A 16597-nucleotide genomic window follows, 5' to 3' on the forward strand; every position below is an offset into this window, starting at 1 on the left:
AAAATAAAGTGAAGTACAAAGCATAAACCATAAAATGTACATTTATGTAAAACACAAAAAACGTTCCATGAGTGCTGTGTTGTTTTGGGATACAAGACATTGAATCTGCAGATGTAACTTAAACAAAGTTCAAGGATGGCTGTGGAATGAAAAAAAAACCAAGAGATAAAACAGGAAAATACAAATATTATGGAGGAGCCATTGTGAATAATTCAAAACATCGAAGACGAAGAAGAAGAAGTAAACCGAATGTGATCTCCTATGAAAGGCTCAAAGTTCAAAGTGAGTGGTTTCCATCCATTGGGACCATACGCTGTGTATTGGTGCAGCCTCAGCAGTCTCCTTGGCTATTGGGTACAATCCTGGACGAGTCGCCACTCTGACACTGGATAACAGCAAGCTGGCACTCATTTTGCTGACCTCGAAAGGATGACAGGCAGAGTCAGCCCCACCTGGTATTAATTCAACAGAAAAGGGGGATTTGAGCTCAGGATCCACGGACCCCAAGCCCACCACCCTAAACATTAAGCCAACACCAGGCACACGTGAGTGATTTAAGGGTTCACCAAGTTAATACTCAAGGTCACACCTGCTAATTGAACAAAATATTTTTTACCTGAACCACATCCCGCAGAGGATCCATTCAGGACAAGGACCCAAGGGATGATTCTTATGAAAGACAGAATAACATCTTTCATGTTTCCGTGATAGGTGTGACCCGTGGCTGAACGTCACCAAACAACTAGGAGAGTGTGTTCCCCACTCTGATTCCCACTGCCATCACTCGACCAGACATTAGTTTGTCAAAGTTGATTCTTCCAAAAAATTAAGGACAAAATAGTTTAAAATCTCTGAGCCATCTTCTCCTTTTGAACGGTGGCGTAATCATATTGATGAAAAGGTAACTTGTGTTCTTTACCAGTGGAAGGAGCACTTTTTTTTGATTCTCTTTTTGTTGAACCAGCGCAATGGTTTAAAATGAATGATTGCAACGAATGAGAAGATGGCAATCGTGACGACCAAGACATCGCGAACTGAATCCATCAGTCCTTCATTGACAGCACCAATCTGGAAAATCTGTGGACAAGGGTAGGGGCAGGAGAATTATTTCATAACATTGGAAGTTAAACTAAACAATATTCTTGGGACAGTAAAAAAGATTTGATTTTACAAGATTATGACGTCAAGAAATGGTGGTGAGAAAACATGGTGGACACATTCTGATGAACAATGCTCTCTAAAAGAGCTGCCGAACCAGTTACTTATCAAGGGATAAACTGGGTGGTTTGCCATTGCCTCCCAGCAGCATTTAAAGCAAGTATAAGCAATTTGTTCAGGGTGCCGACGATAGCTACTCTTCGAGAGGAACACCGTGGGATCTTTAATGTCCACCAACGAATGGTGGCATACGGGACAATCAGTTTAACGTCCATCCGAGGGACGGTACACACATTGATTGATGAACCCCCGATGCCTGAGAAACACCGGGATGACAGTTTATAGCTGGGACGTGACTTGAACCCAAACTAGACAACTTTGAGGCATGTGCACATTACACACACACACACACGCACACGCACACACACACACACACACACACACACACACACACACACACACACACACACACACACACACACACACACACACACACACACGGTGTATTGCATGACGTCATACCAGAATGGAAAGAAGGTTTACGATCTTTTCCCACATCTCCACCGAATATCCTCGCAAACTCTGCATGAAAGACACGAAAAAATAAAATACATTACACGTGATAAAACAGAGAAAGTGATTTTGAAAACAAGGACCTGATAGTCTGGGTCTCCCGCCTTTTTCGTGGTATGAGCAACAGATCTGTGTAACATGAAAGCAAAATCTTGAACAGTTTTTCAAATATCACAAACATAAGCCAAGTTTCTGAGATGGTTGCCATGGCACCATAATTCAGCCAAACTCGCAGCCATGATATAATCAGGTTGAGATAATGTCATGACAAATAGATATCTGCAATATAAATGATAAATGTTCAAAGGTTTTTGAAATATCACGGACCAAAGAGTACTATACGTGCACAGATGATCGGTTGGTCGGTCAGACGGAACTTATTTTACTGCCCACCATCTCCGACATTGTTGGTGGGGAGGGCAACAACAATGATATTTTATTCCACCACATTCTACTTATGGATACTCCCCCTTCCTTGTCTACGTAACACAGCCCCCTCACCCTGTCGTCCATCTAACTGCTGGGTGCCACAAGTCCTTCAAGGTTTTATTATCTACTCCTTGTTCTATTCTGTTCTCAGTTTACAATCACTGCCTTCCTCTGTGCACATATTACATAAAGCTTAACTCGTGCAGATCACTGATACAAGTGTAAATATCACCTACTCGAGCACACGAACCAAGATAAATTCCTCAAAAATTGCAGTGACAGATCCCCCCTAATTCACTCCCCACCCCACCCCCCAATCTTTGTAACTCTCCCCAACATATTACATCACCACGGCAATATGATACATTGGATCTCATTCTGATAACTTGTTGAACATCTTTCCAACAATTCCACACCCTACAGGAAGTTCAACAGCTGCTGCTTCTCTGATGAAGATGCAATGCTAGTGTCACACTTATCACATGTCGACAACTCTAGGTCTATCTTCCTCTCACTCTCAGGTGAGGTGTGGGAGCATACACCGGAGCAGCGCGTCGTTGCATCCAGTTTTCGGTGCTACACCAGGGGCCTCTGTCTGGCCATCCCCCAGCCAGATGCCTGGCCCATCCCCGTCAATTTGAGATGCCGTTCAACATGCTGCAATCACGAGGCACCTGGTTGGCCCATTGGCCTCCTCCACTCACGAGACTCCCTCACTGAGAGAATCTGGTGAGCAGGATCAGCGTCAGGAAATCGAGCCACATGTCCATACAGCCGCAACTGATGCTCACGGACTATACAGGTAACAAATCTCACTTAAGTATCTTTCAGCAACCGCTCGTTTGGACAAAAAGTCTGACCAGCAATAGCCAAGGATTCCACGAAGAGACCTGGTCCAGAATGAGTTGATCTCTGTCTCAGATACCAGTTCAGAGTCCAAGTCTCACATCCATAGAGCAAGACTGGAAGTACCAAGGACTTAAAGACTCGGACTTTCTTCCTGCCTGCATTGGTACCGACAGCACCACACCCCAGGATACAGTGAATCGATGACTCCACAGGCCCGACCCAGACAACTATTCAGCTCTGTCTCACAACATTTAGAAACATGAATGTCATTTCCAAGGTAAGTGACTCTCTCCATGACCTCAACATCCTCACCACAAACAGATACAGACATGATAGCAGCATCCTCGATGTCATTGAAAGCCTGGATCTTATTTTTGATCCAAGAAACCTGTAAACCCAGAGGCTGCTACTGCTCATTCACCAACGTGAGTGCCCCCAGAAGGATATCAAGGTGGAGCCATGGAGAGGGATCGGCAACGGCTCGATGCCTCCACTGCCAGGATATAAACCACCCTGGCCGACTGTCATCCCCTCCCCCTCATTCAGGAGAGTTTCAGGCGTTGCACACTGCAGTGCAAAGTCGATGCACCAAGACTCCAGACCACCAGAGTGGGCGTGCCCAACACTGACGTAGGATCCAGGTGCAGTACACTGAAATTTCACTGCTGATGCAGTGGGCAATACCATCTGCCTGGAGAAGTGCAGGGCACGGTGTCCACCAATATTGCTGGCCCGGTGATGCAAGGCATGCAATGACCCAGCGGTTAACCATGTATGGTTGGGCCAAGTTTGGTGAGGGGTCTGAAGGTGCCGGCGGAATGCTTGTCGCGGACCCCAACAGACCGCTCCCCCAAGAGGGCCATGCCTCATGCAGTGGATCGCAAACACCATGGAAAATTCTGCGGAGGGGGAGGGGGGGAGGGAGTGGGACCCATGTCTTCGGGGCACCCCCTTCTGAGACATTGTGGTCGTACCACAGGTTTCATAGGAGGGATCTGTCCCCATGAGCCCGGCCACAGCATGAACCGGTCACTACATGTAATAGACCAGTCCATGCGAGGCGGGCTTCCACTGGAGACACCATGTGACTCGTGGGTCTCTCTGGAAGGATTGTTAAACATGTTTCCACAATGAACCACCAGAATAGGTTTGGTATCTCCAAATTCTGGGTATCATGATCACCATCACATCTTCTGAGCAGACCGTATATTACAGCTGGCACCCAAAGTGAGTATCAGGATATGGAAATTTTCATGTTTTCAATTTTCTGACAATATCAAGTCTTTCTTTTGACATCTGAATTAGTCATGGGCTACAAAGGCCTTTGTCTGCAACTCAGTTGAGTACATACTGCTGTCTCCTATAGGTTGGTACCTTCCCTTCACGCCTGTCACTCATGGACATTGTGGATTTGACGTTTTGGTTGAATAATTGTTTTAAAGTGCTGCAGCTGTGCATGATTGAGTAAATTAAAGTCATGAAATGGAAGATCAAGACCCGAAGAAGTAAAGAAGAAAGATGGAATCATCTCTGAGAGTAAATTGTTCAACGGTTTTTGACATATCTCGTGCACAAGCCAAGTCACTGAGATGGATACTGTGGCAACAGAATTGAGCCAATCACAGCCCTGATCTAATCAGATTGAGAGAATGTCACAAGGAATAGTTATTTGCAATATAAAAGATAAACGTTCAACGGTTTTTGAAATATCGCATCACGGATACAAAAGTATGTGGACACATGATCGGTAGGTCGGTCGGACGGAGCTCATTTTAATGTCCACCGACTCAGACATCGTTAGCGGGGCGGTTAACAAAAAATACACCCGTGCGGGAGTGATGGTTATCTCTGCGAGAAACTAGCCTTCTAGCTGTTAAATAAAAAAAGCGTTGCGGTGTTCCGAATAGGGTCTATTTCCTGACTTAGCACACAGCTGTAGCTGTCTACTGGACACCAATCACCAAATTTATATACTATACTCTCCTCTGCACTAATGCCAACGAGTCCGTCAAATAATGTCCAGTAGGTAGATGGCCAAGAGTCCGTAGAAGTAGGTGGTATAATCACTATCACTCTATGTAGTAGAGTAGGTAGGTACAGTAGCAAATGGCAGACAGACAACTACGACACAAACCAATCAGTCAGTGGATTTGATGGGTAGATACGTAGGCCTAGCCTTTTTGCTTTCCAATCTCTTATAAAAAGTGCAACAACAACACTGACGACACCACACTACTCACTCTTACTATCCACAGTTCTGTTCATTCAGTTCAGAATATTCCAGTGGACTCCACTGGACCAACCGATGACTAAGACAACCGATGACTGTGCACTATATGCAGGAATAATGTTTATATGTGTACGACATAAGATAAACGCGGAAGGAAACCGGAAATATCGCAATCGCACATGGCGATTATTTGACGAAGCAGTGCTAAACACCGGATATATCAAAAACACAACAACACCATAAAACTTCATATGACTGGACACCTGTCCCGTCGTGTCGGCTGCTGATCAATATTCGTGTCAAAAGAAGGATGGCATATATCAAAGTGCTGGAAAACAATGGAGATCTCTCTATTGTTTTCCAGCACTTTGACGTATATTAAACACATAACGATATGCCATCCGATATTTTTCGATTCTGATAGCTTCTATGACCTAGGCCAATGGTGATTTGCCGATTTTGTGGGGACATTCGGCTACGAGTGGGGGTACCTAAAAAGCTATGCTATGGGCAGGCAAGCGGGCCGCGGGCGGACAGGAAGGCAGATTATATTGTTACGGCTGTGGAAATTCGCAATACACCATAAAGGGTCCTCAGGTGAGATATATCGATAAGTTCATGTGTAGTTAGCCCACACCTGTTGTTTAGAGGGAATATGTGTGATTCATCCGGGCTGCGACGCTTTGAGTTAGCCATTTTTCTTTCTCTATCGTTATTTTGGACCATTAAGCCGCCAACAACTCAAACACCACCACCTTTGCCTCTTTACCTCCACAACTCCATCCCGCAAACATCGCTTCACCGCCATTCCCAAAAGACGCCCGCCAACCACCAAACCACCACAGTAAACCCCCACCACCTTCGCCTTTCTCCTTCCACAACCATCGACCCCACCACCAGTCAACACCGAACGTCGTACTGTCAGAATCCGTTCGGTGATTGCTGCCGAACGCAGCAAGCCACGAGTGCAATGGATGCCTTTACGGGAGAGAAATTCGGATCAGGAAGGCTTCACGCCCCTTTTCTTCCATCCAATGGGCGAGCGTCGGGCGGTGTGGCCCCGCCTCCAAGCGGGGCCACACCGCTTGAATGAATGCGAATTCCTCTCAGGAAGGAATTTGGATCAAAAGAGGCTCACGCCCCTTTTTGCCACACCAATGGCTGAACAGAGGGTGGCGTGGCCCCGCCTCCAATCGCGTTTTGATCCGAAAATCTGCATACAGGCTTCTCCCCCGGTCTATAAAAGACGCGAGTCTGTGTGGAACTCGTGGTAGTGTGGGGGTCGCTTTTCTCGTCGTTGGTGTCGTCTCGTCGCTGGGCTCGTCTCGTCGTTGGAATCGAGCCACCTTCGCTTTCACAAGTGACCAAGCCAGCCAGCCATTCCCCTCGCTCGACCCTGAGCATCAACAATTCTCCCCCCCCCATCCGCGCTGAGATATTGCCGGTGGCTCCGTTCTATCCCCACCCTAACCGTGGTGCCGACCAAACCGTGCTTGCGCGGAGCACGCCGGAGAGGGCTCACCGAGTCGGGGCGCAGCTGCGCTGATATTGCGGCTTGCCCGCCATCGCGTCACGAGGACGCGGGTAAGATCTTTGCGGTCTCGTGGACCTGGCCGCTCCTCCAGGTTCCGCGCACATTTGGTCCACGGACCCCGTCTACATCCCTGCCTATATGGGGAGGTCTTTCCTGTTTATTTTGAATGAATGATGTGGCGCCGAGTCCCGACAAGTATAATTGTTTAAGTGTTGTAAATAATTATAGTCGGTAGTAGTGCTTTTGCTTTTGTTGCATTTTGGCTTTTGCTGCACATTGCATTACTGCCTTACGTGCATGTGTTGTATGTGCGAAATAAAGGTGCTTGCTTGTTGAACTGTTTCCCGTTTCGCTTCGCCCTTTCCTTTGTTGAAAGTTCCATCTTGCATCATGTAAGGGATTGATAGTGGGTTTAAAACACCGGCAAATAATCTGAACCGTCGAGGTCGACGATAACTCCGCTCAGTTATCTCTACAGCACGGAACGAGCCGCTTAAGCGGTTCGTGTCCGAAGTTGACCTGCGGCGAGGTACGATCGCCCGGTCAACCACTCGCGCAGGTACTTAGGAAGGTCGAATTTGGCGAGCAACCCTATCCTGCGCGGGTGGGCAATTGGCACGATCGTGGTGAGGCTAAACCCCCACCCGTGACTGGCTCCTGGCGGTAGTTCCAGGAGGGTTACGACTGAATAGTCCGTTCCAGTGGGCGACGCGTCGCGATTCGAGTTACGTGGCCGATCGCACACTGGACGGGCCAAAATTCGTAACACTGGTGTCAGGAGTGGGGTTCAAATCCACCCCGTCTCCAACTAAATTTACGGAACCGGATCAAGGGTGAGGGAAGCGACCCTCCATGTTCCATTAAATTACGAGCAATTTAAATTAAATCCCTTAGGAGAAATAAGATGGAGTTTCAAGGCGAGCGGAAGCCGGGGGTATTAGAAATGTATATGTGTAGTAATGTAGAATCCATGGCCCAGGATGCTAGTTCTTGTAATGTTAATCCGTGGGGATTCTCAACCCCATATTCTGAGCACGGACTTTACTGGCAAACTGAGTCGCATAATGGCGGCACGATCGCACCTCAGTGTAGCACGGAGCGAGCGGCTATTTATAGCGCGGCAAATGGCACAACAGGAGGCGAGCGCTCCCAACAACCGTTTCAAACCACATGGGCATGGTAGCCGAGGCAGGCGGACATTGGCGGGCTTCGGAAACAATTGGAGGAAGAATGGAAAAAAAAAGTTAGAAGAGCAAAAACGGAAACACAATTTGGAAGTAGAGCAACTAAAGAAAGAGGTAAGATCAGGCAATCAGGACTTTTGAAAAAAAAATTTTTTTGATTATACATTTTGAAAATCGTCATTTTCACATGGAAATCGTCATTTTCGTGTTTTTTGCCAACTTTGAAGTCACATGACACGAAAACGAAAGCGAATATCGAAAATCCGACCAGACCAAATCTAGATATTGTCTGATTGATTCATATGCCACAATCAAATTCAAGATAACTGAAGAAATGTAGGAGGAGATAGATTTTGAAAATCGTCATTTTGCAACCACATGAAGCAGTTTTCGCAAAATTCAAAGTCACGTGACGTGTACGTATTCGAAGATATCGGTATTCTTTCGAATGGACATGAAAGACAAGGTCAGCTGCTATGCAATGACACCATTCACTAACTTTTACCATGCCCAGTAGAGAATACATAGCCTCCTGAAGGTAGGGCAGTTTTTGCAAACTTTGAAGTCACGTGACGCAACAACAAAAGTGAAATTCGAAAATCCGTCCCGACCAAATTTAGATATTGACGCATACATTCATATTCCACAATCAAATTCAAGATCGCTTGAGAAATGTAGGAGGAGATAGATTTTGAAAATCGTCATTTTCGCATTTTTTGCCAAATTTGAAGTCACGTGACACGAAAACGAAAGCGAATATCGAAAATCCGGCCCAACCAAATTTAGATATTGCCCCATAGATTCATATGCTACAATAAAATTCAAGATCGCTTCAGAAATGGCGGAGGAGATAGAATTTGAAAATCGTCATTTTCGCAACTTCAAAGGCCTCGTGACCTTGACCTTGACCTTGGGTGACCTTGAAAGTCATACCATCGTGTACGTCTCATCGACCTCTATCAGGATCACTAATGACCAGATCTCCCGCTTCAACTTCATTGTGAACGGACGGACGGATCGAAGGGCATCGACACCCATATTATTAGGTCATGCTCGAAGAGATGACCTAAAAAGATATTCTATTCTTACCACATTCTAATGATGGACACTCCCTATCCCCCTTCTACGTCACAATGCATATCCACATGTACATACACCTGTACACCTACATAGATAAAAATACACGTGTACATAATATTCCGATTCTGATGTTGATGAAGTGTGCTCTCTTAAAGAGCTGCTGAACCAATTTCTCATGAAGGAAGAGAAACCCGATGTTTACCATTACCTTCCCAGCATCAGTCAGAGCAAAAATTTGTTATTTGTTCAGGAAGCCGGTGATAGCTTGCATTATCTTCATGAAGCACACCATGAGATATTTAACGTCCACCAACGAATGCTGGCACACAGGACGCTCAGTTTAACGTCCATCCGAGGGACGGCACAAACATTTACAAACCACCACGAGTGTGATACACCGGGATGACAGTTTATAGCTGGGGCGTGACTTGAACCCAAACTCGACAACTTCAAGGCACGAGCACATTATAGAAACACACACACACACACACACACACACACACACACACACACACACACACACACACACACACACACACACACACACTCACAATCACACACTCACAATCACACACAGACACAGACACAGACACACACGAGGGTTCTGATCCACATTTTGAAACCCACTTATGGAGATAATACGCATTAAATGCTTATGGTGTATTGCATGACGTCATACCTGAAACGGAAGGAGTTTTCTCACTCCTTCCCAGATATCCTGGGAATATCGTCTCCACTTCTGGAAGAAATACACGAACACACAAAACATGTTGAATCAGAGAAAGTTATTTAGATTCCATACCGAGCAAATCCCAACCATCTATCCCTGATCCCTACCCCTTCACCACTCACCCTTCCATGTTACACAGGTCCCTCCCCAGAAAACCGTTTATATCTGGTGTGTGTGTGTGTATGTGTGTGTATGTGTGTGTGTGTGTATGTGTGTATGTGTTTGTGTATGTGTGTGTATGTGTGGGTATGTGCGTGTGTGTGCGTGTGTGTGTATGTGTGTGTGTATGTGTGTGTGTATGTGTATGTGTGTATGTGTGTGTATGTGTGTGTATGTGTATGTGTGTGTGTGTGTGTATGTGTGTGTATGTGTGTGTATGTGTGTGTATGTGTGTGTATGTGTGTGTATGTGTGTGTGTGTGTGTGTATGTGTGTATGTGTATATGTGTGTGTATGTGTGTGTATGTATGTGTGTAATGTGTGTATGTGAACACCTTGCAACCCACACTGACATGAAAATAAATAGCACAAAACAATGCACAAACATGTTAATTAAGGGTACAATTTGGGGAAACTTTACAGTGAAGTTCTCACCCTATTTCTCCATGACTCCCAACCCCGAAGTTTGTGGGTTTTTTCAAGAACGTAACCCCCCCCCCCCCACCGCGAGCAACAAGACCCACCCTTCTGCAGATACCTGAACACTGGGGGAAATTGAACCCGCAGAAATCGTCGAACACCTGTGGGATAAACTGTACCTTGAGGTTTTAAAGTGTTTAAAACGTACACATAAATGTTCCTACTCGTTTACAGCTTACCTGTGGAAGTTCTCGCAGGTAAACAAAGTTGTAGTGAAGTGCATAACAGAAGATCAAACTAAGGAAAGCGACAAGAAAAATACGTGTCCTCGCCATCTTGAAGCAAAGTTTGAACTGGGACAGAGTGCGGGGTAACGATCATGAATTTTCCATCACTCTGTGACGTCACACACAATGGTAACGTCACAATGAAGGGTACTGTTGATTGCCAGTTTGAATTTGACATAATATACTGTGTATTTAATTTCGAGTTCGTTCGTTCACCCATCATTGTTGTTGAACGGTCATCCCACTTCACACTCGATCGTTTTCACTTCATTATTTCTCTGTTTCCATTCATTTCCGGTTCAGTTGGTTCATTTAAGATCTTTGGGTCTTGAATTTGAGCTCCTGTCAGCCGTTGGATTAACATCAGGTGGGGTTGACTCACCCAATCATCCTTCCGAGGTCGGCGAAATAAGTACTTGTGTACTGCTTATCGAGGGCACTGTCTCAGAGGCACAGCCACACCCAATAAAATGATGCAACCAGCAGCCACAAGCTGCACACGAAAACCAACCACCATGAACATCTCAGAGACTGTCAATATATTACTGCACATTTAAAAAGCTTTTTTAGAAACCCCTCCAACGTACACCACTGATTCACTCCCCACCCCACTTCCACAATCTTTGTAACTCTCCCCAACATATTACATCACCATGGCAATATGATACATTGGATCTCATTCTGATAACTTGTTGAACATCTCTCCAACAATTCCACATCCCACAGGCAGTTCAACAGTTGCTGCTTCTCTGATGAAGATGCAATGCTGGTGTCACACTTATCACATGTCGATAACTCTCGGTCCATCTCCCTCTCACTCACAAGTCAGGTATGGGAGCATGCACCGGAGCAGCGCATCGCTGCATCCACTTTCCGCTGCAACTCCAGTGGCCTCCGTCTGGCCATCCCAAAGGCAGATACCTGGCCCAACCCCATCTCCTTGAGATGCCGATCAACCTGCTGCAGCCACGAGGCACCTGGTTGGCCCATTGACCTCCTCCATTCACGAGGCACCCCTCACTGAGAGAATCTGCTGAGCAGAATTAGCGTCAGGAAAACGAGCCACGTGTCCATACAGCCGAAACTGACGCTCACCAACTCTCAAGGGAACAAATCTCATTTGAGTATCTCGCAGCAACTGCTCGTTTGGACACAAAGTCTGACCAGTGATAGCCATGGATTCTCCGAAGAGTCCTGCTGCAGAAGGAGTTAATCTCTGTCTCAGATACCTGGTCATCGTCCAGGTCTCACATCCATAGAGGAAGACTGAAAGCACCAAGGACTTCAAGACTTGGACCTTCTTCCTGCCTGCAGAGGCACCGACAGCACCATGCTCCATGATATAGTGAATCTATGACTCCACAGGCCAGATCCAGACATCCATTGACCTCTGTCTCACAACATGCGGAGACATGAATATCACTGCCAAGGTAAGTGATGCTCTACATGAACTCATCATCCTCATCACAAACAGATATAGGCAAGATAGCAGCATCCAAGATGTCATTGAAAGCCTGGATCTTATTTTTGATTCAAGAAACCTGCAAACCCAGAGGCTGCGACTGCTCATTCAGCGCCTCGAGGGCCCCCATAAGGTTATCAAGGTGGAGTCATGGGGAGGGGTCGTCACCGGCTCGACGCCTCTCCTTTCAGGACTTAAACCACCCCGGCCAACTGTTGTCCCCTCTACCCCCCTCTCCGCATTCAAATGCATTTCAGGCGTTGCACACTGCAATGCAGAGGTGACGTTCCAAGACTCCAGACCACCTGAGTGGGCGTGCCCAACCCTGACGCAGGATCCAGGTACAATCCATTGAAATTGTACAGCTGATGCAGTGGGCAATGCAATCCTCCCGGAGAAGTACGGTGCACGGTGTCCACCAATATTGCTGAGCCGGTCGCGCAAGGCACGCAATGACCCAGCGGTTAACCATGTACGGCTGGGCCAACTTAGGTCAGGGGTCTGAAGTTGTCGGCGGAATGCTCGTCGCCGACCCCAACAGACCCCCTCCCCCAAGAGGGCCATGCCGCATACAGTGGATCACAAACACCATGGAAAATTATGGGGGAGGGGAGTGGGACCCATGTCTTTGGGGCACCCCCTTCTGACACATTCTGGTCAAACCAAAGGACTTATAGGAGGGACCCGTTCCCACGACCCCGGCCGGAGCATATACCGGTCACTGCATGTAGTAGACTGGTCCATGTGAGGCACACTTCAACTGGAGACACCACCTGACTCGTGGGTCTCTCTGGAAGGATTGTCAAACGTGTTTCCACAATGAATGACCGGAATAGGTTTGGTATCTCCAAATTCTGGGTATCATGATCACCATCACATCTTCTGAGCAGACCGTATATCACAACTGGCACCCAAAGTGAGTGTCAGGACATGGAAATTTTCATGTTTTCAATTTTCTGACAATATCAAGTCTTTCTTTCGACATCTGAATTAGTCATGAGCGACAAGGCCTTTGTCTGTAACTCAGTTGAGTACATACTGCTGTCTCCTATAGGTTGGTACCTTCCCTTCATGCCTGTCACTCATGGACATTGTGGATTTGACGTTTGGGTTGAATAATTGTTTTAAAGTGCTGCAGCTGTGCATGAATGAGTAAATGAAAGTCATGAAATGGAAGATCAAGAAGGAGCCCGAAGAAGTCAAGAAGAAAGATGGAATCATCTCTTGGAGTAAATTGTTCAACGGTTTTTGACATATCTCGTGCACAAGCCAAGTCACTGAGATGGTTGCTGTGGCAACAGAATTGAGCCAATCACAGCCCTGATCTAATCAATTTGAGACAATGTCACAAGGTATAGTTATTTGCAATAGAAAAGATAAATGTTCAAAGGTTTTTGAAATATCGCATCACGGATACAAAAGTATGTGGACACATGATCGGTCGGTTGGTCGGAGCTCATTTTAATGTCCACCGACTCAGACATCGTTAGCGGGGCGGTTAACAAAAAAGATATTCTGTTCTTACCACATTCTAATGATGGACACTCCCTATGCCCTTCTACGTCACAATGCATATCCACCTGTACATACACCTGTACACATACATACATACATAAAAATACACGTGTACATAATATTCCGATTCTGATGTTGATGAAGTGTGCTCTCTTAAAGAGCTGCTGAACCAATTTGTCATGAAGGAAGAGAAACCCGGTGGTTTGCCATTGCCTTCCCAGCAGCAGTCAGAGCAAGAATTTGTTATTCGTTCAGGATGCCGGTGATAGCTCGCTGACTCTTCATGAAGCACATCATGAAATCTTTAATGTCCACCAACGAATGCTGGCACACAGGACGCTCAGTTTAACGTCCATCCGAGGGATGGCACAACCATTTACAAACCACCACGAGTGTGATACACCGGGATGACAGTTTATAGCTGGGGCGTGACTTGAACCCAAACTCGACAACTTCAAGGCATGTGCATATAATATAAACACACACACACACACACACACACACACACACACACACACACACACACACACACACACACACACACACACACACACACACACACCTGGGAGGGTTCTGATCCACATTTTGAAACCCACATATGGAGATAATCCGCATCAAATGCTCATGGTGTATTGCATGACGTCATACCTGAAACGGAAGGAGGATTCTCACTCCTTCCCAGATATCCTGGGAATATCGTCTCCACTTCTGTATGAAATACACGAACACACAAAACATGTTGAATCAGAGAAAGTTATTTAGATTCCATACCGAGCACATCCCAACCATGTATCCCTGATCCCTATCACTTCACCCCTCACCCTTCCATGTTACACAGGTCCCTCCGCAGTAAACCGTTTATATCTGGTGTGTGTGTGTGTGTGTGTAAGTGTTGTGTGTGTTTGTGTGTGTGTGTGTGTGTGTGTGTGTGTGTGTGTGTGTATGTGTGTGTGTGTGTGTGAGTGCGTGTTGTGTGTGTGATTGTGTGTGTGTGTGTGTTGTGTGTGTATGAGTGTGAGTGCGTGTTGTGTGTGTGTGTGTGTGTGAGAGTGTGTGTGTGTGTGTGAGTGTGTGCCGTGTGTGTGTGTGAGTGTGAGTGTGAGTGTGTGTGTGAGTGTGTGTGCGTGTTGTGTGTGTGTGTGTGTGTGAGTGTTGTGTGTGTGTGTGTGTGTGTGTGTGTGAGTGCGTGTTGTGTGTGTGACTGTGTGTGTGTGTTGTGTGTGTGTGAGTGTGAGTGCGTGTTGTGTGTGTGTGTGGGGGTGTGTGTGTGTGTGTGTGTGTGAGAGTGTGTGTGTGTGTGTGAGGCGTGTTGTGTGTGTGTGAGCGTGGTGTGTGTGTCGTGTGTGTGTGTGAGTGTGTGTGTGAGTGTGTGCGAGTGTGTGTGAGTGTGAGTGTGTGTGAGTGTGTGTGAGTGTGAGTGTGTGTGTGAGTGTGAGTGTGAGTGTGAGTGTGTGAGTGTGAGTGTGAGTGTGAGTGTGAGTGTGTGTGTGAGAACACCTTGCAACCCACACCGACATGAAAATAAATAGCACAAAACAATGCACAAACATGTTAATTAAGGGTACAATTTGGGGAAACTTTAAAGCTGAAGTTCTCACCCTATTTCCCCATGACTCTCAACCCCGAAGTTTGTGGGATTTTTCAAGAACATAACCCTCCCCCCCTCCCCACGAGCAACAAGACCCTCCCTTCTGCAGAAACCTGAACACTGGGGGAAATTGAACCCGCACAAATCGTCGAACACCTGTGGGATAAACTGTACCTTGAGGCTTTAAAGTGTTTAAAACGTACACGTAAATGTTCCTACTCGTTTACAGCTTACCTGTGGAAGTTCTCGCAGGTAACCAAAGTTGTAGTGAAGTGCATAACAGAAGATCAAACTAAGGAAAGCGACGAGAAAAATACGTGTCCTCGCCATCTTGAAGCAAAGTTTGAACTGGGACAAAGAGTGCGGGGTAACGATCATGAATTTTCCATCACTCTGTGACGTCACACACAATGGTAACGTCACAATGAAGGGGACTGTTGATTGCCAGTTTGAATTTGACATAATATACTGTGTATTTAATTTCGAGTTCGTTCGTTCACCCATCATTGTTGTTGAATGGTCATCCCGCTTCACACTCGATCGTTTTCACTTCATTATTTCTCTGTTTCCATTCAATTCCGGTTAAGTTGGTTCATATAAGATCTTTGGGTCTTGAGTTCGAGTTCCTGTCGGCCGTTGGATTAACATCAGGTGGGGTTGACTCACCCAATCATCCTTCCGAGGTCGGCGAAATAAGTACTTGTGTACTGCTTATCGAGGGCACTGTCTCAGAGGCACAGCCACACCCAATAAAATGATGCAACCAGCAGCCACAAGCTGCACACGAAAACCAACCACCATGAACATCTCAGAGACTGTCAATATATTACTGCACATTTAAAAAGCTTTTTTAGAAACCCCTCCAACGTACACCACTGATTCACTCCCCACCCCACTTCCCCAATCTTTGTAACTCTCCCCAACATATTACATCACCATGGCAATATGATACATTGGATCTAATTCTGATAGCTGGTTGAACATCTCTCCAACAATTCCACATCCCACAGGCAGTTCAACAGTTGCTGCTTCTCTGATGAAGATGCAATGCTGGTGTCACACTTATCACATGTCAATAACTCTCGGTCCATCTCCCTCTCACTCTCAAGTCAGGTATGGGAGCATGCACCGGAGCAGCGCATCGCTGCATCCACTTTCCGCTGCAACTCCAGGGGCCTCCGTCTGGCCATCCGCAAGGCAGATACCTGGCCCAACCCCATCTCCTTGAGATGCCGATCAACCTGCTGCAGCCACAAGGAACCTGGTTGGCCCATTGACCTCCTCCACTCCCGAGGCACCCCTCACTGAGAGAATCTGCTGAGCAGAATTAGCATTAGGAAAACAAGCCACGTGTCCATGCAGCCGAAACTGACGCTCACCGACTCTCAAGGGGACAAATC

The 16597-nt window shown here is 46.4% G+C and overlaps 1 protein-coding gene across 2 annotated transcripts in view; it reads right to left on the reverse strand.

Moving 5' to 3' along the window:
- LOC147014669 (uncharacterized) overlaps positions 1–14385 on the reverse strand; it is a 37268-nt gene extending 22883 nt beyond the window's left edge. For both annotated transcript variants that reach the window (XM_085852827.1, XM_085852826.1), the window contains exons 1-4: positions 14258–14385; positions 9717–9776; positions 1681–1740; positions 920–1077 (exon numbers count right to left, since the gene is read on the reverse strand). In XM_085852827.1, the coding sequence (XP_085708953.1) occupies positions 920–1077; positions 1681–1740; positions 9717–9776; positions 14258–14347 (368 nt within the window). In that variant the 5' untranslated portion in view covers positions 14348–14385. The remainder of the gene's footprint in view (positions 1–919; positions 1078–1680; positions 1741–9716; positions 9777–14257) is intronic.
- Positions 14386–16597: the final 2212 nt, after the last annotated feature.

This window comes from Eptatretus burgeri, chromosome 13, assembly GCF_056783735.1.
Source record: "Eptatretus burgeri isolate ZD-2024b chromosome 13, Ebu_testis_v1, whole genome shotgun sequence".
Taxonomy (NCBI): Eukaryota; Metazoa; Chordata; class Myxini; order Myxiniformes; family Myxinidae; genus Eptatretus; species Eptatretus burgeri.